The sequence below is a fragment of the Ambystoma mexicanum genome, chromosome 3p, assembly GCF_040938575.1.
Source record: "Ambystoma mexicanum isolate Mex_15411 chromosome 3p, UKY_AmexF1_1, whole genome shotgun sequence".
Classification (NCBI taxonomy): domain Eukaryota; kingdom Metazoa; phylum Chordata; class Amphibia; order Caudata; family Ambystomatidae; genus Ambystoma; species Ambystoma mexicanum.
In genome coordinates this window covers 537,990,569-538,016,445 of record NC_090925.1, presented here as the reverse complement: position 1 = coordinate 538,016,445, position 25,877 = coordinate 537,990,569, and the positions used below count along the sequence as shown (strand labels likewise).

The window sequence follows — 25,877 nt, the reverse complement described above, 5'->3', positions numbered from 1 at the left end:
ATGATAGGAAGATTTGGCATAAGCTGGCTCCAGTTCTGGAGTATCTCCCAGGGGAGAAGCGTATGGAGGCAAAGGTGCTCTAAAGGCAGGAGAGGAGTCATCCAACTTGGGGATCAAGATGGCAGGGGACCTGGGGGAAACAGGTTTTAAGCAGGTGGCCAACGGGGTGGCCCTGAGGAGACTGGCGTGGCTCCGGTGTACACACTTCCGAGCGGATGTCGACTATAAAGTAGTGGACATGCTCTTCGAGGGTGATGAGCTGTTCGGACTAAAGATCGACGAAGCTGTTAAAACAATCAAAACGGACACAGACACAGTCAAATCCTTAACATTTCTACAGTGCCGTCGGCCTTTTCGTCAGTTTAGAGGAGCTTCAAGCAGAACACCTACGTCTTCGTTGAACAGGGGATGGTAATATTCTAGGGGCTCAACATATTACTTCCAGGTGTACAAGAGAGCATACCAGGGGTATCAAAAATCAAGGGAATCTAGGCAAAATCAGCACCGCAAACAGCCTTATGGATCCCAGACGGGCGGCAGGGCAAAACCCAACAGTGACAATCCATCCCATGGCACCCTGTGAGGGAGGATCTCCAGGTTTGCTCGAAACTAGGGAGGAATAACAAAGGACAAATGGGTGCTGGATGTGCTATTGTACAGGCACGTACTGGAATTCAAACAAACACCCCGTTCCATGCGACCAAATCACTGACCGCAGGTGCACAAGACCACGCTTCTACAAGTGGAGCTCCTGCTGCAAAAAAGGCCTATAGAAAAGGTCCACTGCGACACAGAGGGAAAGGAAGTATACTCAGGCATTTCGTTGTCTGCAAACCGGACAGAGAATGGAGGCCAATTCTGGAAGTTAAACAAATATATAATGTACCAAAAGTTCACTATGATCACGCTACAGAGTCTAAAGCAGGAACCATCATTCACTGAAAGTTGAAGTCCAAATTCACAGACACAGGTGACATTGAGATTGAGAAAAACAGCTTGACAACGAACTCCGTGGCAAGACCAAAGGCCAAGATTAGAGTTCCAGGCCACTTGACTAATCTCATTAAAACTCATTTGAACTCAACCATGCACCTTGTGATGATTCACTGGATCTCGGCAAGAATCCCCCTACGGGTGGCAGAATGCTGGACATTGCAGCGAGAGACTCCCCTCATGGGGACAAGGACTCCTGTTCCGTGATGGAACCCCCTCACCTTTTGAGAACGAAAAATCATTCAGGTCTTCCAAAAACCAACCTGAAAGCACAACTCAGAATGTTGTGTCTTGGCTTATGCGCTTGCTCCCAATATGTTCTATTAAGCAAATAAATTCAAATGGTAATGGTTTGTTACATAGACAAATGCTTAGGATTTGTTCCCAAAAGACTGATTTAAGCCTCAATCAATCTCACAAACGCAGCCATTTTCTAAATAATTAACAAATGATTCCAGACTTCACCACAGTCATGAAAATGCTAACTGCAGCCAATACGTGTTTCGACCCTAGGTCTTTTTCAAGGTTGCCATTGAACCAAATTCACATAATGTTCAACATATCATTCACGATATGAATAAAATGAAAGCATACATTGTACCAAAAACAAAATAAACAGATGCAAATGTCAACAAATGGCATTGTACATGCCACATTTTCAAACAAAGGAACCCGGGGACAAGATTCAAATTGAGAACAAAGGAAAACACATTAGTATCTCCCAATAGGCAAAAAACTCTCAAATTGAACATATATTCTTCAGCATAATTGAATAGCAAGCAAAAGGAAGGTACAGGGCGGTTTTGTACTGTGTGGTCCCCTGGACAACCAAGCATGCAAAAATATCATATACCATGAAAATGGTGTATCATCCTTAAAACCCCCTTATTTGAGTGGTGGGTGAGTGTGAATTTGCACCTCATACCCATTAGAGATGCATGGTGAATTTGAATGAGACTTGCCAATTGGAATATACCCTGAAAACCAAAATAAGAGCGGAACCTTTAAAAACATGCTCACGGCAAAGTCGAATCATGTGATGCGATTTTTAATTCAGATACTCATGCCAGTACCGGGTGCTTAACCGGATTAGAATCTCGCATCATATATTGAACTGGGTGATTCTGCACCCGGAAATGGATGCATGATGGCTAGAAAAGTAATGTTATGACATTTTGCATATAAATCATGTGGGCCAATGCCAGAACTCTCACACTACCTAATTAACAGTGTTCCTTACAAAGCCAAAACAGCCCCAAATCACAAGACGTGGCTACGCAACCTATTGTATGTCCAGGAGAGTGAGGAGCAGTACGTGAGAAGTGTGACGACAGTGTGTAGATCAAAGGACATATGAGCTCCGTTGCGATCATACCTTAACTGCACCCAAGGCAGTGACGGCGAGACTACAGAATGAAAACTACAATAGAGTGATGTACATTTTGAACTAAATATTAAAATTAAAATGCGATTTTGTTGTTATACCCTGTTGTCCACTCCAGTGCTGTAATAATGTACCTTTGGGAAGTGCCTGTCAGAATTAAAAAAATAGTGTTCCGTACATCTTGGTACGAGTGCTCCATTCTATGCAGGATGGGGAAGGGATGTGCGCTCCATATATAGCTGCAACAAAGCAGTTATACTAGAATTAATAAGTTGCATGGAAAGAACCCTCATGCGGGAAAGGACCATAGTAACACAAGAAATCCTTACCATCAATCCTGTGGGTGTGCTGTTCAGTAACTACCCTGGTCTGAACAGCATTAGCGCAAGCGCGCCATTTTCGAATCACTATTTATGGCCCCATGTGCGTGATATCAGGTATACCACCGTTTAAGAAAGGGTCCACCATGTTGGAGTACCGCATATGCTCCCTGTATACAGTGGAACAGTATATTGTTCCTCATGTCTCCAGAGCAATGGTATAAATCTCTGCGTTGTCTAAATCATTCCTGTGTTAACTCGCATTTATAAATGACCTCATTTAATTATACATTTGAAAAGTTGCACAGTGCACCGTCTAATGCTGATAAGTCAACCGTATTAAAGTAATAATGTGTCACTAACACTAAATAGCATCGATACTATGTATGACCATACTGTCTGATTCAATTGAGTAATTACACAGTGCGCCATCTAATGCAGTTGTGTCCACCGTATTGAAGTACTTCCATTTACATGATGATAGATAGCATTGATACTGTTTAATAGCATACGTTTGCATGCAATTGATTACGAGCCAGTTACTGTACTACCCTTAAGACAGAGGCTCAGTGTTCTCAAAGTCACGAGTGGAGATAGGATACCAGATTCCTTCCCGCAAAATAAAAGTAAATTGGGGATGTGTGCATGGTGTGATGCAAACACTGATAAAAAAAGTATGTACGTTTAACTATGAATTATGTGCATTTGTTAATGCTTGGTTGTCTCCAAAGCTCCCACAGCACAAACCAGTGAAGATTACACACAATAGTGTATTTTAATACAAGTACAGCGTACAAATTCTGCATATAGGAAAACATTAGGTTATTCAACTTTACAGTAGCAAAAGGATAGTTCTAATACAGTAGGGATTGCAGATTAATTAATGTACACTGGTCATAATACATTGAAAGACACATAAAATTAATTGGAGTGTATTTCTCACCGGAAAATGTGCATCTCATGTTCCATGTTAAGACCTACCCTGATACAACGAAAGGCATATGCACTTAGCATCCAAGCGCCTAAGAATTAGCATGAGGTTACCCCTACGTTTGCTGCATCTGGCTTGTTTTAAACCAACTAATTTAATGTCACCCGTGTTACCCATTTGGTGACACGTCTGCCAATGGTTAACTAATGGAAGCTTCCAATCCTGGCTACTGAAACTAGCCAGGTGTTCCCGAAAGCACTACTGTTTGTTATTGTAATATTCCCTCCTTTGCTCATTTAAGTCTTAATACTACCAAGACGAGGATGAATATACAGTGTGATAATAAGTCATCTCCCAAAAGTACTGAGAAGAGGAAGATTGAAGGAGTGATTCAAACTTCTCCTTCTATGATTCAAAACGGTACCAAGAAGAGGGGGCCCAAAAGAAGCATGGAGAATGCTCCATTGACAGAAAAAAAGAACTATGGTTCTCTGCTGGGGAGGACCCAGCTACAGGACATAAAAAGCAAGAAGTGACTCGATGAAAGAGAGACCCAGCATGAAGCCTGCCAGCCCCGGGAGATTCAAACTTGGGAATGAGGAAGTGAAGAAGAAGCTGGTCCTCGGTCAAGAGGACACCCTGGAGCAATTGGCAGAGCACTCTGACAGTGGCTCTACCTTAGAGTGTTGGACCGGGCGATACTTCAACTACACCGATACCGAAAGGCCAAGAAGCCTGCGGAGCCAGCACGGTGAGTCGAAGAGCGTTCAACAAGAGAGAACGAGACAAACAGCCCGGGAAGAACCAGTGATGTGCCTCCACCAGAAAGAAGCTAACGGGAGCCACGGCAGACCCGGTAGGAGTTTGGGCAAAAGTGAAGAATGCTTTGGGAGTAATCTCTCCTCGTCACAGTAGTTGCAAGAAAGATACCAAGAGTGAAGAGTGCCTGGGGAGTAACCTTCCTCGTTACAATAACTGCAATAGAGATATTGAGGACAAAGATTACTACTGGAGTTGTCTCCCTCATCAGAAGGTTGGTGGAAAAAGCCAAGGACCCTACTTGAGTAATCTCCCTTGTTGCAAGAACCAAGAGAAAGATGAGGAAAGTACAGGAATATATACATCCCTGAGGAAGAATAACTGTTGGACATCTGACCAACCCAAAGAAGCCCCTTGAATGAATTACAAGGGTTTATAAGAATTGTCGCCAAGGACTATCAGAGACGAACCCACTAAGGGTGAACCGGTTGGACCAAGAGAAGGGAGTAATTTTCATGGCTTAATTTCTGCCTGCTGAATACATTTATTAGTGGTAGGGTCAGTGTAGGATTGTTTTGGAACAGATTCGGTAGTTGGACGACCACCCTGACAACGAGCACCCTAGTTAGAATTTATTTAGGTAGGGCAACCCCTTTAGGTCCTTCTTCTTATTCTTAAATAAAAACTTTGAGTTGAAATGCCACTCCTTTGTCCAACTGCTTCTTCTGACTTACCATAGGCTTTCCTCCTAATTTCTATTAGACTGCCACAAATGCCTTGCACATTTTCTAACTTCAAGCAGATCGTGATGTTTCTACTGTTCAGACCATGCTAGGTTTCTGTTAAGGAGTCACTCGCCGCAGGAGCACACTGAGCCTTGCATGACTGATTCCATGCAGATATTTATTCAATAAGAAATGTTGTAGAATGTATGGAAAAGTCCTCTTAGATTTATAATCAATGGTGAGTTTAGGTTCATCTAGATCGAACGGCATAATGCTTTACCTGTACAACTGTAATACTTTTTTCACTTTCTCTCTTCAGCCATCTGCATCATATTGGTGCATTTACTGATCAAGTACAGATTACATTTCATGCCAGAAAGCGTTGCTGTTGTTTCCTTGGGTAAGTGACTTTCTTAACAATTAACTTTTGACAAAGTAGAATAAATGTTATAAAATATTGTTTTGGATTGCAGGAATGTGACCTTTGGAAAGTATTCCACATAATCACACACTGCTGGGTCATATAAATACATAGGAGGTAACAGGTCTATATAGTCATGCATTTGGTGGAAGATAATTGCCACTTCCTTATTACAGTTAGAATATCTACTCAGGAATACACATGAAGGCTATTTTCTGCAGAATCACTCGTCTCAACCGCAGCTGCACTCCATATTTGGCAGACTGTGAAAGTCAAATTTATTGCTTCCTAAATTGCATTCAACCAATTTTCTTCAATGTGTTTAATAGGATATAAGTACTGACATTGAACAGCTTTTTTAACGTAGAATAATATTCAAATTAATTTAAATTGCTTTAAGCTGCTGTGGCATTTTAAAGCATGTTATTAACGAATTGTCTAACATGTTGCTTTCGACGAAATTATATGGTGTTATTAATGTATATTACTGAAAAACGTTTTGTAATACTTTGTTTTTATGGTGTAGTGTCAAAGGACGATTTTTGACCATATGCACTTAATAAAAAAATAAAGGCTATTTTCAACTGATTTTAGTTATAATTATTTGAGTTTTAGCTAAGGGGTTTAAAAAAATATATTCAGTTTACATATTCATTGGTCATACATTTGCATTACCAAGTATCATTTATTACTATATTCTGCATATTTCTAAAGCAGGTAAAATGGTGTCTAACACAATTCATGTAACAACCACTTTGGAAAGTAAAGCAGATTCAAACTAGATGATTTAGAATCTAATGTTAGTCTACAACACCTAGACCCATCGTTTATGATGACCACAGACCTGAACAATTGGTTGTAAGTTTAAGGTGAATGGACAGCAAGTGTGTGGACAAGTGTGCAGCGGTTGTGCGGCTTAGGGACCTTTCCCTTTGCTCTCCTTCTCTGCTTTACTTGCCTGCTTTGCTAGGAGCCTGCTGGAAACCACGCCCACAGCAAGACGAGAAGCCATAAAACTAGCCCCCACGCACTCATGCGTGCGCACTCACAGCAAGTGTGAGGACAAGTGTGCTGCGATTGTGCGGTTTGGTGGGTGGAGTGTGGCTAGTGGCAGGTAAGACTCTTCAACATCATACATGGACTCAGTTACGAGCCCCATAATGACAAAGTTTTACCTATCGGTGCATCTCCATGTGAGGGGCTGGCTTAATCTGAAACTTGCATTTGCCACTGGTCACCAAGTATTAATTGGAGTTTAGATTCCTTCATTATTGAACCCCCGAACCTAGCTATCCAGTTCCAACTATTTAGAACATCTCAAACTTTGGTCTGTAAACAAAAGGAAAAGTGACCACAATTTCAACAGCGTGTACGTATATACTATCTGCGAAATCACAAAAACCTGCTGGCAGACGGCTCCCAAATAACAAGGAAGAATGCTTCCCTCTGGCCAGGTGCGGAGCAGGCAATCATGGTGGCTCCCATGGAGAACATTGTCGTTTGTATCGACTTAAATGATTCAAAAGAAAAGAATCACCCACAGCCCTGCAAGAACTGCCAGAGTCGCTGACTCTGCATGAATCAAACATAAACAGCAAGGGCGGGGGCGGGCTAAGGGACGCGCCGTCTCCAGAGGTCGCAGTCCCCCTCCCTCAAACATCACCATCAGATAAGCATGGGATGGAAAAGGAAGAGGATGTAACAACATCCTGCCCAGCACCCTGTCATTGAACTTAAAGACCATTTACTCAAGTTGGGAGAGTGGTCCCGAAAGGCTGTTGGAGTTAAAATGGGGAGGAAAACCTCTACTTCAACCCCGAAAGAAAAGTCACAGAATATTGGGATAAACCAAAGTGCGGCACAGGAAAAGCCAGGAAGCAGCTGCTCTAAGACCCTTTCCTCCAGATCCAGTTCATACCCAACCTATAGTACGGATAAATGCACAGGTGCACCATACACACAATGATGACCCACGGGAAGCCATATTGCTAGGAGGAGAACCTGGTAATATGAGCAAATCCCAAAATAAAATGCAGGACTACTTCTTAAAACTGGGAAAACGCTCAACCACCCAGGCAGGATTTGTAAAGACTGGACTCGGCATCTGGAAAATGGGTATTTCGGACAGAAGTATCTTAGACGCACTGCCAAGAATGGACCTCCCCATGCAACTCTCTCCAGGCTTGTGTATCATCAACCCTATTGATCTTAGTACTCGAGATATGCAGGGCGTCCTTAACATAGATCATGAGCCACTACCCAGATTTACTCTACATGAAAGCTTAAAGGAAATGGATGCGAGAATTAAGCTGACCTCGCCCTAAGTTACGACAACATTAAGTACATCGTTGCTGCAACCATTCAACAGTCTATCGAAATAAAAATAACATTGAATAAGATACAAAAACAACTGGGAAAACAGAGCGAGTCTGCTCTGAATTTCCAAAAAACATTGCTGGGCTTGCTGGAATCCTTGATTCAGAAAGCCGAGTCTCTGACATCCAAACTAGATTCTAATCGAATTCCTGCAGAAACCAGTGCAGTATAAAGGAACCAGAAGCACGCAAAGAGGGTACTTGTAACTATTTGCCTCGACTGGTTCCCGAATCGAGGCTTGAGGTGAGTGGCCCAAATGGACCTCTCATAAATCTTGAACCAAACATGGCTCGAAATAGTCAGAACTGATAATGCGTCCATTTGAAGAGCAAGAAACAAGACCCTCCATTGTGCCTGCGGCAGAGGTTTTGAAAGAGGGGTACTTCTTAAACAATGACATAGGGAATAAATGCAAGAGAAATAAAAAGAAGCATGTGAGAAACAATAAAAGCTCTAGCAAGTATTTGAGATATCTAGATCTGTCGACTGCTCGAAGTTAAGCAGATGATCGAAGTGACAGCAACGATATAGCTAGGAAGGAAAACATAGTGATGGCTGTCACTAATATAACTCTTTGCTCTCTGCTGCCTGACATAGACAAACCTCTGAACGTAAAAGTAAATAAGAAGGAAAAAACAGACAAATGTCATCAGACAATCAATGCGTAATAACAAAACGGACAAGAAACTTCAAATGATGCATGTTGTGGAGAAACTGGGGAAGGTAAATGCTTAAACACAGATGGAACAACGGCAAAATAGCACGATGAACCAACAACAGAAGACCTTACCAGTAGTTAAATGAGCCCCGACTTTTCAAATCGGGAAAAACAAATGTTTGCCACGTACAACAAATGTCCCTCAAGAAATAGTCACATCTACCATCTTGCAAGCATCCCGAGCATCTAAGGAATTGTCAAGCCCACTTAGCGCTCACATGTCGCAATGGGGAGCTTCCACTGGAAATGATCAGGACCCAAAAAGGGGAAAAGACACTGTTAATAGTAATTTTGAAAGTGCAGGAAAGTTTCCGGTTGAGGGGGACTTTTATAATTCCTTTGTTTCTCATCCACACGTTTGGCTAGAACAGATAGATTCCGGACCCAAACAAACTACTTTGAACCGAAATGCCATCCTGAAGTTAGTAAAAGATATCCCAGAGCTATACTTGCTTTCCTCTCAAGACTTAGACTTTGTCCACTTTCCATATGAACGTTGTACAAATATTGTGGAAATAGGCCTGCAAACGCTTAGAAGGGCAGACTATTGGAGCTCAACAAAATCCAGGGAAAAGTGTTAATAATGTATGGTCAATACTTCCGGAAATTCTAACCGAAATCCTACAGAAGCTAGAGACAAAATATGCATTGGTTTAGCAAATGATAACATAAATGTGCTTAGTTGGAACGCCTGAGGCTTCAGAAGGTTTACCAATATAGCTACCAAGAATGACATCTCAGCGAACTTTGACATATCATTATTACAGGAGACATATCTGCTAGATAAACTGAGCCTAGATGGCTTTAATATGCTGGAACAATTGACGACTGGCAATGTGTTGGGCTGATCCTCTAGAGGCCTTATCATTGCCACTAAAAGTGCAATAATCAAAAACATATCCAGCCTAAATAGTGAACATTATGACATACTAGCAGGCAAATTATACTTGCGTTCGGAAGGGGCTCTGAGATGTATGGTGGTGGTAAACTTATATTATAATCCGGCGCGCTACGCGCTGCAAATGGTTCTGGACCAGATTTCCAAAATCCTTGTAGAATGCTTGGTAAATGAAGATATGGCACACATACTAATAACCAGAGATTTCAATTTGAATCTGTTATCTATACCAAAGTCCTCATAACAAAAACTCTCTCTTATACGAGAACGAGAAAAGGTGGCTACAATTTCTGAAGGATTGGGATCTTCTCATCTGCAATGGAAATGTGGAGGGAGATTTATCACTGGTGGCCATGAGGAGGAATAGTAATTAAAGCTCCACACTTGATTACATAATAAAAGAGAGTGTGGCAGAAAGGACAAATTGAGGTTTGGCGCACTTGACCAGAGTAAGATGGTTGACGGGCAGCAGAAGGGAGCAGTGTGTGAACACCCTGCCTACAGTGTGCCTATAAATAAACTATGATGAGGGTTGGTTTGCTCCCAAGAATTGCGCACACAACTGAAAATTACAATGCTCAATTAGGCGTAGTTTAATGCAGTTCGAAGACAGCCAACACGTGTTTCGAGCAACAAGCTCTTCTTCCAAGGCTGTAAAGTTATGAACATATTTTGACAATCAATTATTGGGATAAGTAATAGTTATACATCAGTCAGGTCCATAAAACATGGAGTTAACATAAGGGTGGCATATAATATAACCAATACAACATTTCCCAAAAAGATATGCCAAATTCTTTAGCATTGCAAAATATGTTAATATATCATTGCGGAATTAAAATAAACATGAAAGGATATGTGTCCCATTGAACATTGAAGTTCGTCCGGACCGTCGAGAAAGTGCCATGTATAAGAAAGGAAGAACAAAATCATTGTGCAATAAGATGAGTGATGGGGAACGGCCTCGTAATTACAAAATTTGTCACACTTATGTCCAAATGCTTAAAAATATTATTAGACAGATAATTTTACCTGAGGAGGCTTGGCACTAATTCTAATACATAGGGAAAGCAAAAAACACAAGGTGTTTGTTACTTAATGGGCAAATTAGATATTTGCGAAAACCAAAATTAATTGGCTATCAAAAAATTGCCAGATTAAATTGCTTTTCCAAATTCCAGCAGGTTTGCAAAAAGTTATATGTATCTATTCCTACCTTTATATATGGTAGATGGATATCAATAGAAATTTCAATTGCGGCTCCGCTGAAAGCGGGAGAATACTAAGTTAGCCGCATTATATAAACTGAGAATTAAGCCTAAGCCAAGAATATGTATATATCAGAAAAAACATACCTATATAAACGCGTGTGCGTATTAAAACTGTAGCTAGCAGGCAGGCCAAATGCGATGAGATGGGGTGAAATTGAATTCAGGTATGTGGCGCCGGGTAGATGGGGAGAGAGGAGAAGAATAATCTAATTAGTCAAGTAATTGGCAATCATAAGTGCTAGACGGTCACATGCGTATACCCCCAAGCCAAGAGGTCCGTAGGGGTCTATGCGAAAGACCTACACTTACCAGCGTTTCCGCCCGAACTGATGAACTGGAGCCTCGCGCGTGGTGGCTGTGCTCGTATTTATAATGCGGCCAGCGCCATGCGAGCAACTAGAGCTCTGACATTAGCTCATGTCGGCCATGTTGGGTGAGGACCCAAAACCTATTCAATGCACGTTTGTGTGCGAACAAAATAAAATCCAAGGAACATTAATATCCTTGTGTTTGAGATGAAGGTGCATGGGTGTGCAACCGAAATACAATTTAAGGCATGCAATTATATTGAATCCAAAGCAGTGTTCATACGGAGCGCATACAATCGTGCTTGATATATGTGTTAAAAATAATGTTGTTATCCAACTGAGAAATCTTATAGTTCTGGCGGGTGCCAGCAAAAGTAACAATTAAGTGGCTACCTGTCGGTGGGAATTAATAACCATGAAGTCGGTATAATTAATGGAACACGCTCCAATTATTGCCAAAAGGCATGGTATGCGCATGGATTTAAACTGATTGCAGGAGGAGGGAGGCATACATTAGCTATGTCCCCCAATTCACGATGCCACGTGCTTGCGTACCAATTGGAATTAATTAGTTGCACTAATAAGTATTGGTCGAGTCATGGTATAAAAAATGGTTATCAGTGTTGTCTATACAAGACAGTTCCCGTCATCAATTGTATATAAGCATGTATGGAACCCCATACTAGTCTAGTGCAATAAATGCACACAGACATCAGAGAAACACAGATAGTTCATGATCGCTGTTGAGGCCATTGGATACGGTTCGGTATTGACAGATTACCTTGCTTCCATTTGTCTCAACTTGTGGTTAAGGTTACCTCCACGTTGCATTAGGGACACTTTTGCCATGCCCACAAATTTGATCTGTGTCTTGTTATCAAGCTGATGATATTTTTGTCAGTGTATGGCAAGTGGGTATTTAGACTCATGGTTTGAAATAGTAGATAGGTGTTCCCGTATTCTCATTTTGAGAGGTCTGATGGTACTACCAATGTAATATTTTCCACATAGGCATAGGATGCAGTACACCCAAAATTTGTATTGCAATTAATGAAAGAATTCACTTCGAACATACCAAGTTTACCAAAATCAATATTTGTAGTCTCGAGTGCATGACAACACATTGAGCATCTTCCACATTTGTGGAAGCCCTAGTTGGATTTCTGGGAGAGCCAGGTTGTTGCAGGTTGCCGGTTAGACATAAACGAGAGGGACTAGATGTTTTTAAGATTGCTTGCTTTACTCTAAATAAAATTAGGAAATGTATCCAACCATGGTGCAATCTCATGGTCTAACTGTAATAAATGCCAGTGGCGTCGAAGAATTTTGTACAGCTTTGAGCTATCTGTGTTGTACCTTGTAATAAATTTCAATTTGTTCATATGAGTGGAGTTAGGTCTAATTTTAGGGGTGAGTAGATCCACCCTCTTCATGTCCTGTGCAGTTTGTTGAGCTTTAATTACTGTGCTTGGGTCATAACCTCTTTGGAATTTCTCACGTAAAAATACACATTCTCGTAGGAAATCCGTATCATTTGAGCAGTTCCTACGAGCTCGAATAAATTCACCTTTCGGTATGTTCCTGATAACAGACTTTTTGTGGCAACTAGAGGCCTGTAAAATTGCATTGACTGACGTTGCCTTACAAAATGTTTTGGTGACAATCAAGTTGTCAACTAGACTGATAGTTAGATCTAGGAAGTTAATACTGCTGGTACTGTATTTGTATGTGAATGAGCTACCGCAGTCATTGTTATTCAAGTGGTTTACAAAACCCATCAGGCCATCCACTTTGCCCGTCCAAACCAAAAAACACATCATCTATGTAGCGTTTCCAGACATGAATACATTCAACATACGGATTATCAACAAATGCAAATAGTTCCTCAAACTGGTGCATAAAAATGTTGGCAAGTGCCGCGGCATAGCTAGCCCCCATTGCTACGCCAATTTTCTGTTTGTAATAGCAGTTGTTGAACAGGAATACATTGTTAGTTAAGGCACAAGACAACATTTCTTTAATCATTGTAATATGATCAAAATAGGGTGCAGAGTTTGCGATAAATAAAGTCTACACTTGCAATTGCTTTTGCATGATTAATTGAAGTGTACAAGGCTTTGACATCAAGCGTGACCAATAACATCCCAGGAACAACTGCCATTTCTGATAGAATTCGCAGAATATGCATTGTATCACGCAGAAAGGTGGGGATCGAATTAACTAAAGGTGCTAAGCATTCATTGATATAGATGGAAATAGGTTACAAAATACCCCCAGCACCACTTAGGATAGGTCTCCCTTCAGGTATATGTATGAATTGTTTGTGTATCTTCGGCAAAAAATATGCAGTTGGCATAACAGGACCGTTAACAAGGAGAAATTGTTTTTCAACATCTGTTAATAAGCCACGTGAGTGCCAGTTGCATAATAGTTCACTCACTGTGTTGCCAAGTTGGGGCATGCGGTTGGCTGGGAGTTCTACATAGCAGCCAGGGGAGTGTAGATGTTCTAAGCCCATGTCAATGTAATCTTGTTTGTTCATCAGAACTACATTGCCCCCTTTATCTGCTTCCTTGATAATTATCGCATCATTCTCCATTAGTTTACATAGTGCAGATTGTTCAGCTGAAGATAAATTATGTTTAGCACTGTTGTGTTTTTTACCTCTAGAGATATCCTCAAGGTGATGGATGTCGTTGATTACAGCCTGATGGAATGTATCTATTATGTTGTGTTTCGTAAAAATTGGTACAAATTTCGATTTGCTTGAAAGTTCTTTAATTTTCAGATTTTGTTGTTGCATATCCAAATCTTTCATTAAGTCACTAATGTTCATCATAGGATTATGTTCACATTCATCCAAAAACATCAAAACATGAGTATTATGCATCATTTGCAGTGTAATGTCTTATGGACTGTGTATTACAGGTCTGTTCTTATAATATTTTACTTGGGTCGCAAAATATTTTTTGAGTTTAAATTTACGAATAAACTTAAACAGATCGATTTGTATTTGGACATACTCATTGTAACCCGAAGGGGCAAATGAAAGTCCTTTGTTAAGTACTGCACATTTGCACGGGGAGAGTGAATAACTACTCAAATTACAGATTAAGTTTATCGGGTCTGATTTCTCTGATTCTGCTGGTAAGATGACGTGGTTAGTCGGCATGGCGGTGGAGGAACGTTTCCTCCTGTTGGGTTTGCCACCCCTTGTGCCCCTATGTTTTGGTCTGGGGTTGAGGTATTTGTCGAGAGTGGTACTTGAAACCAAACTTTTTTCATGGCTGCCAGTGCAGTTTGCCGGTTGCCTTTTTTGAAACAACGTATCTGTTCCAAAAAAGCAGACGGATGTATATTACTTGCATCTCCTGTCAGAGTCTCGGAATCTATAGGTATCTCTTCGTCTGTGTGTGTCGAGCCATTAACAGGTATGTCGGACCCTGGGGCTCTGCTGGTACTTGGTCTTTCGCTTTTGCTATCAATATCTGAGCTTGCAGGGGAGGATGCTAAGCTGCTAGTTCTAGATTTAGAGACTTCGTCATATTTGGGCTGAAAGGTATAGACTCGGTTGTCTCTATAGTCCCTATCATCACGTGAGAATTTTCGGGACTTTAGTTTGACATCATCTTGGTGTCTGCGCAAGCGACTGTATAGAGTCTTGTGGTTTTTGCCAATAGTCGCAGTAGGTGCGTCGTAAAGGGCTATTTCTTCCTTAAGTGCATCAATTTGTGTCACAATTCTTGCATGTGCACGTTTTGCATGCTCGATAAGTAGTTTGAGCATTTTATTGGAACTGGCTGTTAGATTGGCTTCCCAATCAGTTGCGAGATCACTATCTTCCGGATCTTCAAAATCCGGCAAGATGAGTATCCATAAGCCACGGGGAATTTTATTTTCTTGTAAGTAATGTTCTAATGTGGTTCTTTCCCAGAATGTATTTATTTCTTTTGTACTTAAACATTCCAGTTTGATAAATTTGGATCTAAGATCCTCAGATTCCGAGGTCCATCTTTTAAAGGGGTTCAGAGTTGAACCTCTGGGTGCAAACAAAGCTTTTATATCATCGTCTCTAGTAAGTAAGTATTCAGCGGCTTGTTCCATTTTACGAGCTACAATCAAAGGATGAAGGTCCGGCAGCCAGTCCTCGGTGTCCAAAACTTGAAAAGAGAGTGTGGCAGAAAGGACAAATTGAGGTTTGGCACATTTGACCAAAGAGTAAGTAAGATGGTTGACGGGCAGCAGAAGGGAGCAGTGTGTGAACACCCTGCCTACAGTGTGCACAAAAATAAACTATGATGAGGGTTGGTTTGCTCCCAAGAATTGTGCACACAACCGAAAATTACAATGCTCAATTAGGAGTAGTTTAATGCAGTTCGAAGGCAGCCAACACGTGTTTCGAGCAACAAGCAACATATTTTATACATTTTTGACAATCAATTATTGGGATAAGTAACAGTTAGACATCAGTCAGGTCCAAAAAACATTGAGTTAACATAAGGGTGGAATATAATATAACCAATACAACATTTCCCAACAAGATATGCCAAATTCATTAGCATTGCAAAATATGCTAATATATCATTGCAGAATTAAAATAAACATGAAAGGATATGTGGCCCATTGAACATTGAAGTTCATCCGGATCGTCGAGTCAGTGCCATGTATAAGAAAGGAAGAACAAAATAATTGTTCAATAAGATGAGTGATGGGAACGGCCTCGTAATTACAAAACTCGTCACACTTATGTCCAAATGCTTAAAAATATTATTAGACAGATAACTTTACCTGAGGAGGCTTGGCACTAATTCTAATACATAGGGAAAGCAAAAAACACAAGGTGTTTGTTACTTAATGGGCAAATTAGATATTTGCGAAAACCAAAATTAATTGGCTATCAAAAAATTGCAAGATTAAATTGCTTGTCCAAATTCCAGCAGGTTTGCAAAAAGTTATATGTATCTATTCTTCCCTTTATATATGGTAGATAGATATCCAACAGAAATCTTTACGTGAGAAATTACAAACAAGAGGTTATGACCCAAGCACAGCTCAACAAACTGCACAGAACATGAAGAGGGTGGATCTACTCACCCCTAAAATTAGACATAACTCCACTTATATGAACAAATTGAAATTTATTACAAGGTACAACACAGATAGCTCTTAGCTGTACAAAATTCTTCAACGCCAATGGCATTTATTACAGTTAGACCATGAGATTGCACCATGGTTGGATACATTTCCTAATTTTATTTACAGTAAAGCAAGCAATCTTAAAAACATCTTGTCCCCCCCTCGTTTATGTCTAACCGGCACCCTGCAACAACCTGGCTCTCCCAGAAATCCAACCAGGGCTTCCACAAATGTGGAAGATGCTCAATGTGTTGTCATGCACTCGAGACTACAAATATTGATTTTGGTAAACTTGGTATGTTCAAAGTGAATTCTTTCATTAATTGCAATACAAAATTTTGTGTGTACTGCATCCTATGCCTATGTGGAAAATATTACATTGGTAGTACCATCAGACCTCTCAAAAGGAGAATACGTGAACACCTATCTACTATTTCAAACCATGAGTCTAAATACCCACTTGGCATGCACTGGCAAAAATATCATCAGCTTGATAACAAGTCACAGATCAAATTTGTGGGCATGGCAAAGTGTCCCTACCGCAACGTGGAGGTAACCTTACCCTCAAGTTGAGACAATTGGAAGCAAGTCTAATCTGTCAATGCCGAACCGTATCCAATGGCCTCAACCGCGATCATGAACTATCTGTGTTTCTCTGATGTCTGTGTGTATTTATTGCACTAGACTAGTATGGGGTTCCATACATGCTTATATACAATTGATGATGGGAACTGTCTTGTATAGACAACACTGATAACCATTTTTTATACCATGGCTCGACCAATACTTATTAGTGCAACTAATTAATTCCAATTGGTACGCAAGCACGTGGCATCGTGAATTGGGACCACTAACCATGGTTAATGTATGCCTTCCTCCTCCTGCAATCAGTTTAAATCCACGCGCATACCATGCCTTTTGGCAATAATTGGAGCAGGTTCCTTTAATTATACCCACTTCATGGTTATTAATTCCCACCGACAGGTAGCCACTTAATTGTTACTTTTGCTGGCACCCGCCAGAACTATAAGATTTCTCAGTTGGATAACAACATTATTTTTTTTTTTAAACATGTTTTTATTAACGGTTTCAACAGTTTCAGTGGTACACAGTAAACACAATATACAGTCACATACATAGCAATATCTTCATTAAATGATTAACAGTTGTCATTCAAATATTCGTTTCAGTGTCTGAAAGCATATCACAGAGGTACGCCCTGAATGGGCCCCAGATGTCTTTTGGTCTGCTCATGCTCGGTTGGGTCAGTACATATTGCTCCTCGCATTCATTTATATAGGTTAACTCCCATAGGAAGGTCTCCATTGTGGGGGCAGCCGGGCTTTTCCATGCCTTCAATATGCATCGCTTAGCTATGACACATGACACATTAAATAGCCTTCTGAGTTTTTCGGAACATTTACCAATATCACCAAACAAGTATTTTTGTGGGGTCAAGTGCGGGGGGATCTGTGTAATTTCATTTAGCATATTCGCAACCCCCTCCCAAAACCGCGCCACGGCTGGACACTCCCAGTACATATGGTAGGACCCCGCTGCTAGGGACCCACACTTGGGACACTTGCCTGGGTCGTCGGGCGTGAATGTAGCTATCCTAGCAGGGGTATAGTGCAGCCTGTTTAGAATTTTAAACTGTATTTGCCGAAATCCGGCATTAAGGGAGACTCTTTTCGTAAGCGCACAGTATCTTGCCCACTTTTCTTCAGGTATTGGCATTTTCATGTCGGCTTCCCATTTCTCCCTCACCTGGTTTACCACGACGGAGTGCGTCTGTATTGCCCTGTAGAGTTTGGAAATTCCCAGCCCGCCCTGTATAGTGGCCAACCGCAAGCACGGGTGAGCAGGGGGTTCGTCTGGGAATGACGGCCAGCGCCTTTGATATGCAGATCTTATACGGTAGTACTGCAATGTCTTGAGCTGCCCACCTCCCACGCCTCTAGTGAACTCCGCAAGGGTCGCAAACTTCCCCTCTATGTACATGTCACCTATTTTCATCTCCATGCCCGGGTCCCAAGTTTCCTGTATGTCGGTATCAAACGTGGGGGGGAGGCCAGGGTATTTCCACAGGGGTGCATCGGGGTTATACGGGGTCTCTATTTTCAGTCTTTTGTGTATTGCTCCCCAGGCCTTCACCGTACAGCTCACAGGGTCGAATTCGCAAGAGTCTTTGTGCCCAGTATTAAAAATCACTGACCTAATGTTCGTGGGCCCGGTGGTGCATTCTTCTATTTGCGTATGAGGGGAGTTGTCACATTCATCATACCAGTACTTTGCAAATTGTGCTTGTGACACAGTGTAATAGAGCTCAAAGTCTGGTGCTGCTATTCCCCCCTTCTCATACGGCTCTGTCATCTTCTCCCAGCTGATTCTGGCTGTCTTCCCGTTCCACAGAAAGGACACCGCCATAGAGCGAAGTCTAGAGAAGAACTCCCTCCCCGGCCATATAGGGATATTTACAAATAGGTATAATAGTTTCGGAAGTACAATCATTTTAAGAATGGCAATTCTACCGTGTAGTGAAATTGGGAGACGTCTCCAGACCTGTAATTTGATGTTAAGCGTGTGCAGCGCCTGGTCATAGTTATCAGTATATAATGTTTGTTTAATACAAGAGACCAGCGCCCCAAGGTACCTGATGTGTTGTTCAGCCCATTTAAGGCCACACATGTGGGCTGGGCATTTTGTGGAGAGGGTGAGCGGGAATACTTCTGATTTGGAGCTATTGACCGTGTATCCCGAGTATTCTGCAAACTCGTTGATGTCTGTCATGATGGGGACAATGTTTTTTTCGGGTTCTCGAACATAGAGTAATGTATCATCCGCATATAGTGATATTATTTGGGTAGCCCCCTTCAGTGATATGCCCTTGTTGCCATGTCTCGACCGTATCGCCGCTGCCATGGGTTCAATCGTCAAAGCAAAAAGGATAGGGGAGAAGGGACACCCTTGCCTGGTACCTCTGCCCAGTTCAAACCCTTGAGACATAGTTCTATTTGTGTATACTTTCGCACACGGAGCCGTATAAAGCAATTTGACGTATTGAATGAAATATGGGCCAACCCCAAATGCCTCCAATACCAAGAACAAATACTCCCAGGAAACCGAATCAAACGCTTTCTCGGCGTCGAGGGAGATTGCCACTGCTTGTTTGTTCGGATTGATCTGTGACATAATGCTGAATAGTCTACGCAAATTTAGGGCAGTGGACCTTTGGGGAATGAATCCACTTTGATCTGTGTGTACTAGCAATGGCGTGATGGGCAGCATACGGTTTGCCAGCACTTTCGCAAAGATTTTTGCATCCACATTTATCAGGGACAGGGGTCTGTAGGATGACATATCTTGCGGTGGACGCCGAGGTTTGGGCAACACCGTGATTATAGCCTCGCGCATTGTTTGCGGCAGCGTTCGTTTACCCAGGGCTTCCCCCCAAACCTCCAGCAAAACAGGGATCAGTTCTTCCCGGAATTCCTTGTAGAATTCCACTCCCAGGCCGTCCGAGCCCGGCGCCTTACCAGACGCGAGCCCTTTGATCGCCTCAGTGAGCTCCTCTGCCGTGACAGGTTGCTCCAATATTAGCCTATTTTCTTCCGTGAGTTTGGGGAGCTCCAAGGTGGCCAAATAAGCTTTGATCTCGTCAGGGGATTTCCTATCTTTATTCGCATATAATGTTTTGTAAAACTCTACAAATTCATCATTTATTCCCTGTTCGCTTGTTACCATCACATTTGCCGCTGTGTGTATCGATGCAATCGGGGCCACATGATATTCCTGCTTAACCAGGTTGGCCAGCAGTTTCCCCGCCTTGTAACAGACCCTATGTTGTCTGCGAAGAAATTGGCGGTGTCTGTGTGCAGGCCTTCCGCCACGTTTGGGTCCTTTAATATACCAATGGGCATTCTCCACCTTCTAGCCTGCCTGGGGGCGTGCCCGAGGGTAATTTCCATGGTCACAGGGGAGTGATCAGATAATGTACGGGGGAGGAATTCGCAACTCTGTAGGGCATGTGTCATGTTTGAGGGGACAAACCAATAGTCTATGCGTGATTCACTGTCATGTATGGAGGAATAGAACGTGTAGCGCTTGCTTGTTGGGTGGAGCACTCTCCAAGCGTCTAACAGGAGCAGCTGCTGTATTATCTGTTTCAAAGCGAGTGCCGTCCTAGACGGTGGCCTGGGCGTCTTGGTGGACCTGTTCAAGGTCTGGTCCAGCACAACATTAAAGTCCCCCCCCCCCCCATAGTGTGGTTGTCGCTTCATGTTTAACAAGGATTTCAAATAAGTGTAAGTAAAAGTCTGGATCTTCAAGATTGGGACCATAAGTATTTACCAGGGTTGTCTGTTCTCCAGCAATTTCCCCCCAGACAATCACATATCTGCCCGTCGAGTCCACCAGGTGGCCTTTCTCGATGAACCCTAACGATTTGTGAATCAAAATGCTTACCCCCCTGGATTGTGAGGAGTAGTTCGTGTAATAGCGCTGCTTGCCCCATTTTACCAGCATTTGATCATTGATGGAGCCCTGCGCATGTGTTTCCTGTAGCATTAAGATTTGGGGCCCGTGCCTGCTAACATAATTGCCCACTTTTCTGGCTTTCATTGGATTGTTTAGGCCTCGGACATTCCATGTCATCAGTTTAACCTTTAACCCTTCACCCATTTCCTACGTGTACGCATTGTATTGTATTATGACAACCATAAATGTATGTGCAATCAAAGCTGAATTGTTGGCTGCATCTGTGAGACCTTTTTTCAACAAACCTGCAATCATCAACTGTGCAAACATTCCTCCCAGCCTCAAACTCGACTGGGCGGTAATCGCAACAAGAAAACTTTCCCTTTTGCCCCTTCCCGCCCTCCACCCACATCATCTGCCCCAACTTGACGATGAACCCAAGTAACTGATTGGAACTTTCCTGAGGGAGCTTCGTCGCAGAGCAATGCCTAGCCGTCTGGCCGCCCACGCGGGAGACTCTACGGCTCGGTTATACCGGGTTTTGGTCCAGTCCGGCTGTGTCGACTGTTTAGCAGCATGTTTTCAGTTAGCAGGGGGGGTGCATCATCCGTCAGCCGGATCTCCTCTGCCTTCACCTGGGCAGGGTCTCGCATTTGGGTCTCTTGCACGATCTCTAGGGGGCAGCGGAATGGAGGCCTCAATATATGCCATCGCCTCCGCAGGGTTTTCAAAAAAGTGGGCTCTGCCCCCATGCTGGATTCTCATTTTCGCAGGAAAAATCAAGGCATAGGGAGTGTTGCGGAGCCGTAGCTGTTTTTTGACCAGTTCGTAGGATCTGCGCTGTGCTTGTATATTTGCAGAAAAGTCCGGGTAAACGTGTATCCTGTTGTCTTCATGTTGTAGTGTCCCTTTTTTTCTTGCTAGTCGAAGGATTGTGTCTCTGTCCCTATAGTTCAGGAGACGTGCAATGATGGTTGGAGGTGGAGCGCCCGGTTTGGGGGTTGGTGCCAGGATACGATGGGCCCTTTCGACAAGGAAGTGGCTTGACAGGGAGTCTTCCCCCCAATACGGATTTCAATAAATCTTCCACACTCCTTTCCATGCAGCCCTTGCCAAACGACTCCGCCATTCCAACAATCCGGATGTTATTCCTGCGGGGCCTGGATTCAAGTTCCTTGCATTTATTTTGCGTCTTACGGAGCTCCGTCTGGGGTAGGGCTATATCACGACCGTGTTGTGTAAGCACGTCCTCGTTCACACCTATCCTGTTCTCTGCCTCTGAGATGCGTGCACTTTCCTTTTCCACTCGCGCTTTCAAGGAGCCAATTGTCGCCACTATGTCGTCTAGTTTCACGTTGACGGCCATGAACCCATTTTGCACAATTGTTGCCAAGCGGTCCAAGGGGTCTACGTTTGAGCTTTCAGAAGTTTGTGTTGCACCCCCTGGTGTCTCCTGTTGTTGGGAGCTTGTGTAGGAATCCATTGGGCCGGTCTTTCTTACCCCTGCAGCTTTTCTCTCAGTGCGGCCCATTAGGCGACGCCGCGAGCCTCAGGATGGGCCGTGCTTTCCCACGTATGTGCGTTGCTGGCTGTCGACGACTGCCCGCAGCGGTTTGCTGTATGTTGTTAGCACATTACGGTGACATACAGTGTTTGTTCCCGGGAGGTCTTAAAAGTAGGATTTCCACTTCGGAAGCGCTTCTATATTAGGGTCTATAGTAGGGTCTCGCCCCCAGATTTGCACCGCTCGCCCCCATTTCCGTAGCAGTGTACAGTGTCGACCCTCGGTGTCTCCGCCACCCCTGTCGGCCCACTTACTTCATCATCTACTCCTAGCTGGGCTCAGCCGCGGGGGGGGACCAAGATCCAATGGGGCAAGCGTCGGCTTCTCCTGCCACCCAAGGTCCGGTGTGGGGAGGTCTACGCTCCTTCTTCCGCGCAAGCTAAAGGAGAGGAAGCGGAATGTCGCCGCCCACGGGCAGTACTTGTGTTTCGTCGGGCTGCACCTCCCCAACCAGGCCGATCTGTCGTTACGAGCCTCGGGCTTGAGTGAGAATCGCCTGGAGCCCGCAGGCGGCCGCATAACGGCATGCCAAGCGCTGCAGATGTAGGCGATGATATCTCCGCCGTCCAGGGGTCTTCGCGCACCGCCTTCGCAGGGTGTCTGCCGAGGTCCTTCCCCCACACTATTCTGTAGCAGCACGACGGCCAGCACAAGCCTGGAAGGATTTAGAAGTTAAAGGATTTCGATCGAGCCAGAGCTCTTCACCTAGGCGGCTATCTTAGCTATGTGCAACAGCGCCCCCCTCGGATAACAACATTATTTTTAACACATATTTCAAGCATGATTGTATGCGCTCTGTATGAACACTGCTTTGGATTCAATATAATTGCATGCCTTAAATTGTATTTCGGTTGCACACCCATGCACCTTCATCTCAACCACAATGATATTACTGTTCCTTGGATTTTATTTTATTCGCACACACACATGCATTGAATAGGTTTTGGGTCCTCACCCAACATGGCCGACATGAGCTAATGTCAGAGCTCTAGTTGCTCGCATGGCGCTGGCCGCATTGTAAATACGAGCACAGCCACCACGCGCAAGGCTCCAGTTCATCAGTTCGGGCGGAAACGCTGGTAAGTGAATGTCTTTCGCATAGACCCCTACGGACCTCTTGGCCTGGGGGTATACGCATGTGACCGTCTAGCACTTATGATTGCCAATTACTTGACTAATTAGATTGTTCCTCTCCTCTATCCCCAGCGCCACGTACCTGTATTCAATTTCACCCCATCTCATCGCATTTGGCCTGCCTGCCAGCTACAGTTTTAATACGCACACGCGTTTGTATAGGTATGTTATTTTCGATATATACATACTCCTTGCTTAGGCTTAATTCTCAGTTTATATAATGCGGCTAACTTCGTATTCTCCCGCTTGCAGCAGAGCCGCAATTGAAATTTCTGTTGGACTATCTACCATATATAAATGTAAGAATAGATGCATATAACTTTTTGCAAACCTGCTGGAATTTGGACAAGCAATTTAATCTGGCAATTTTTTGATAGCCAAATAATTTTGGTTTTCGCAAATATCTAATTTGCCCATTAAGTAACAAACACCTTGTGTTTTTTGCTTTCCCTATGTATTAGAATTAGTGCCAAGCCTCCTCAGGTAAAATTATCTGTCTAATAATATTTTTAAGCATTTGGACAAGTGTGACGAGTTTTGTAATTACGAGGCCGTTCCCATCACTCATCTTATTGAACAATTATTTTGTTCTTCCTTTCTTATACATGGCACTGACTCGACGGTCCGGTTGAACTTCAATGTTCAATGGGCCACATATCCTTTCATGTTTATTTTAATTCTGCAATGATATATTAGCATATTTTGCAATGCTAATGAATTTGGCATATCTTGTTGGGAAATGTTGTATTGGTTATATTATATGCCACCCTTATATTAACTTTATGTTTTTTGGACCTGACTGATGTCTAACTGTTACTTATCCCAATAATTGATTGTCAAAAATGTATAAAATATGTTCATAACTTTACAGCCTTGGAAGAAGAGCTTGTTGCGCGAAACACGTGTTGGCTGTCTTCGAACTGCATTAAACTACGCCTAATTGAGCATTGTAATTTTCAGTTGTGTGCCCAATTCTTGGGAGCAAACCAACCCACATCATTGATTACATAATAGTCTCAAGAGACATTTTTGAGAAATGTGACAACATGATCATAAAAACAACCAATAAAAGTGATCATAGCATGCTTACACTGGATTGGACGAAATTATGGTATCTACAATGCACGTTTAGAGCACATTCGGCATAGTAGATAAGATCTAAGCCCATAATACCCAACCGAGGTGCCGGGGTTGCGGGGATGTCCCCTGCATACATTATAGGCAGTGCAGGGGCAAACTGCCAAAATCCCATAAAACCGAATTACAAAATGCGGGCTAATGGGCTCCATGATTTTGTAATTCGGTCTTTTGGGATACGATATTACAACGTGCATCCTGCTTACACTGAGGCTAATGTTCCTGGGTGAGGCTTTAAAGTCTAAATAACATTGTAGCTTAAAAGTGAATCAAGGTGGGAACAGATTATTGAGGTTTAAATGGAGTGGTCGAAAACTGAATAGTAATCTAAGAGGAAAGGTGTGAGCCCTAACTGAAGAACAGTTACCTGGAGAATGTGAGCCAACACACTTTAAATTCTTCATATAGGAATTGGACAAGCCCATGATTGGGATAGCCTCCCATTTCAGCCCCTTAAGCCAATGTCTGTTACTTCGAGGTTGCTTTGCTGTCACACCTCTGGCATTACAGGCTTATTGGTGCCCTGAACCCTTTTGCTTCTTCCAGCTGGTTGCAGGCTTTCCGGGGGCACATACCACATAACTGGCTCTGGACCCAATATATACAAATAGACAGGTGCACGCTCATAGTTAGCAGGACATGCTAGAGTGGCTTCCCTAGGATGTGCTGTGCACCCCATGAAGTGTCTGCAATTTGCCTCTGATTTGACTGCACTTTCCTGTCCCCAAATCGTTCATCCTCCCAGCGGCTGGCCCTGCTTAGTACCAACCTGACCTACTGGGACCCTCCTATTCCTACTATCTCTGTCCTGGGATTCCTAACTCTCTCCTCACATTTTTGATTATCTTGGTTTCCCTGCTAACACTTCAGTCTCATTCTCTTCTGTGTCTTTGCTGGGACCCGGTTTCCGCACCTCCTCCTGGTCTCTGGGTTCCACCTCATTCTCTTGGCCCCTGTATTCCACCACCTATTTTCTATGTCTTGATGTTTTCTCCTCCTCCTCCTGGATCTGTCATGCTTCTGATCTCTCCTGCTCTACCTCTCTTGCACCCCTCTCTGTTGTTACTCATTCCTTCAAGACTTTACTCCCTGCCACATCTTTCTGCCAGTACTCACCATGCAATGGTAACAATGCCACCCGGGTTTCCTTTACTACTACAACCTTGTTCTTGCTTCTTGATTTTGCCACATTTCACCTTGATATCTTCTCTTACAACCACCTCCGTTCATCACTAGCCACAACTGATATATCCACCTCCTCCGAGATCTCACCTGCTACTACCACCTACTTCTGTTCTCTCTCCCTTCTGATGCTAACACTTCCTC

General features: G+C 43.0%; 1 protein-coding gene across 1 annotated transcript in view; it reads left to right on the top strand.

Annotated features, from left to right (window-relative positions):
- The window catches only part of SLC9A8 (solute carrier family 9 member A8), a 1,353,696-nt gene that overhangs the window by 205,856 nt on the left and 1,121,963 nt on the right, over positions 1-25,877 (top strand). Inside the window, exon 4 of the mRNA XM_069651262.1 lies at positions 5,432-5,512. Within this exon, the coding sequence (XP_069507363.1) occupies positions 5,432-5,512 (81 nt within the window). The remainder of the gene's footprint in view (positions 1-5,431; positions 5,513-25,877) is intronic.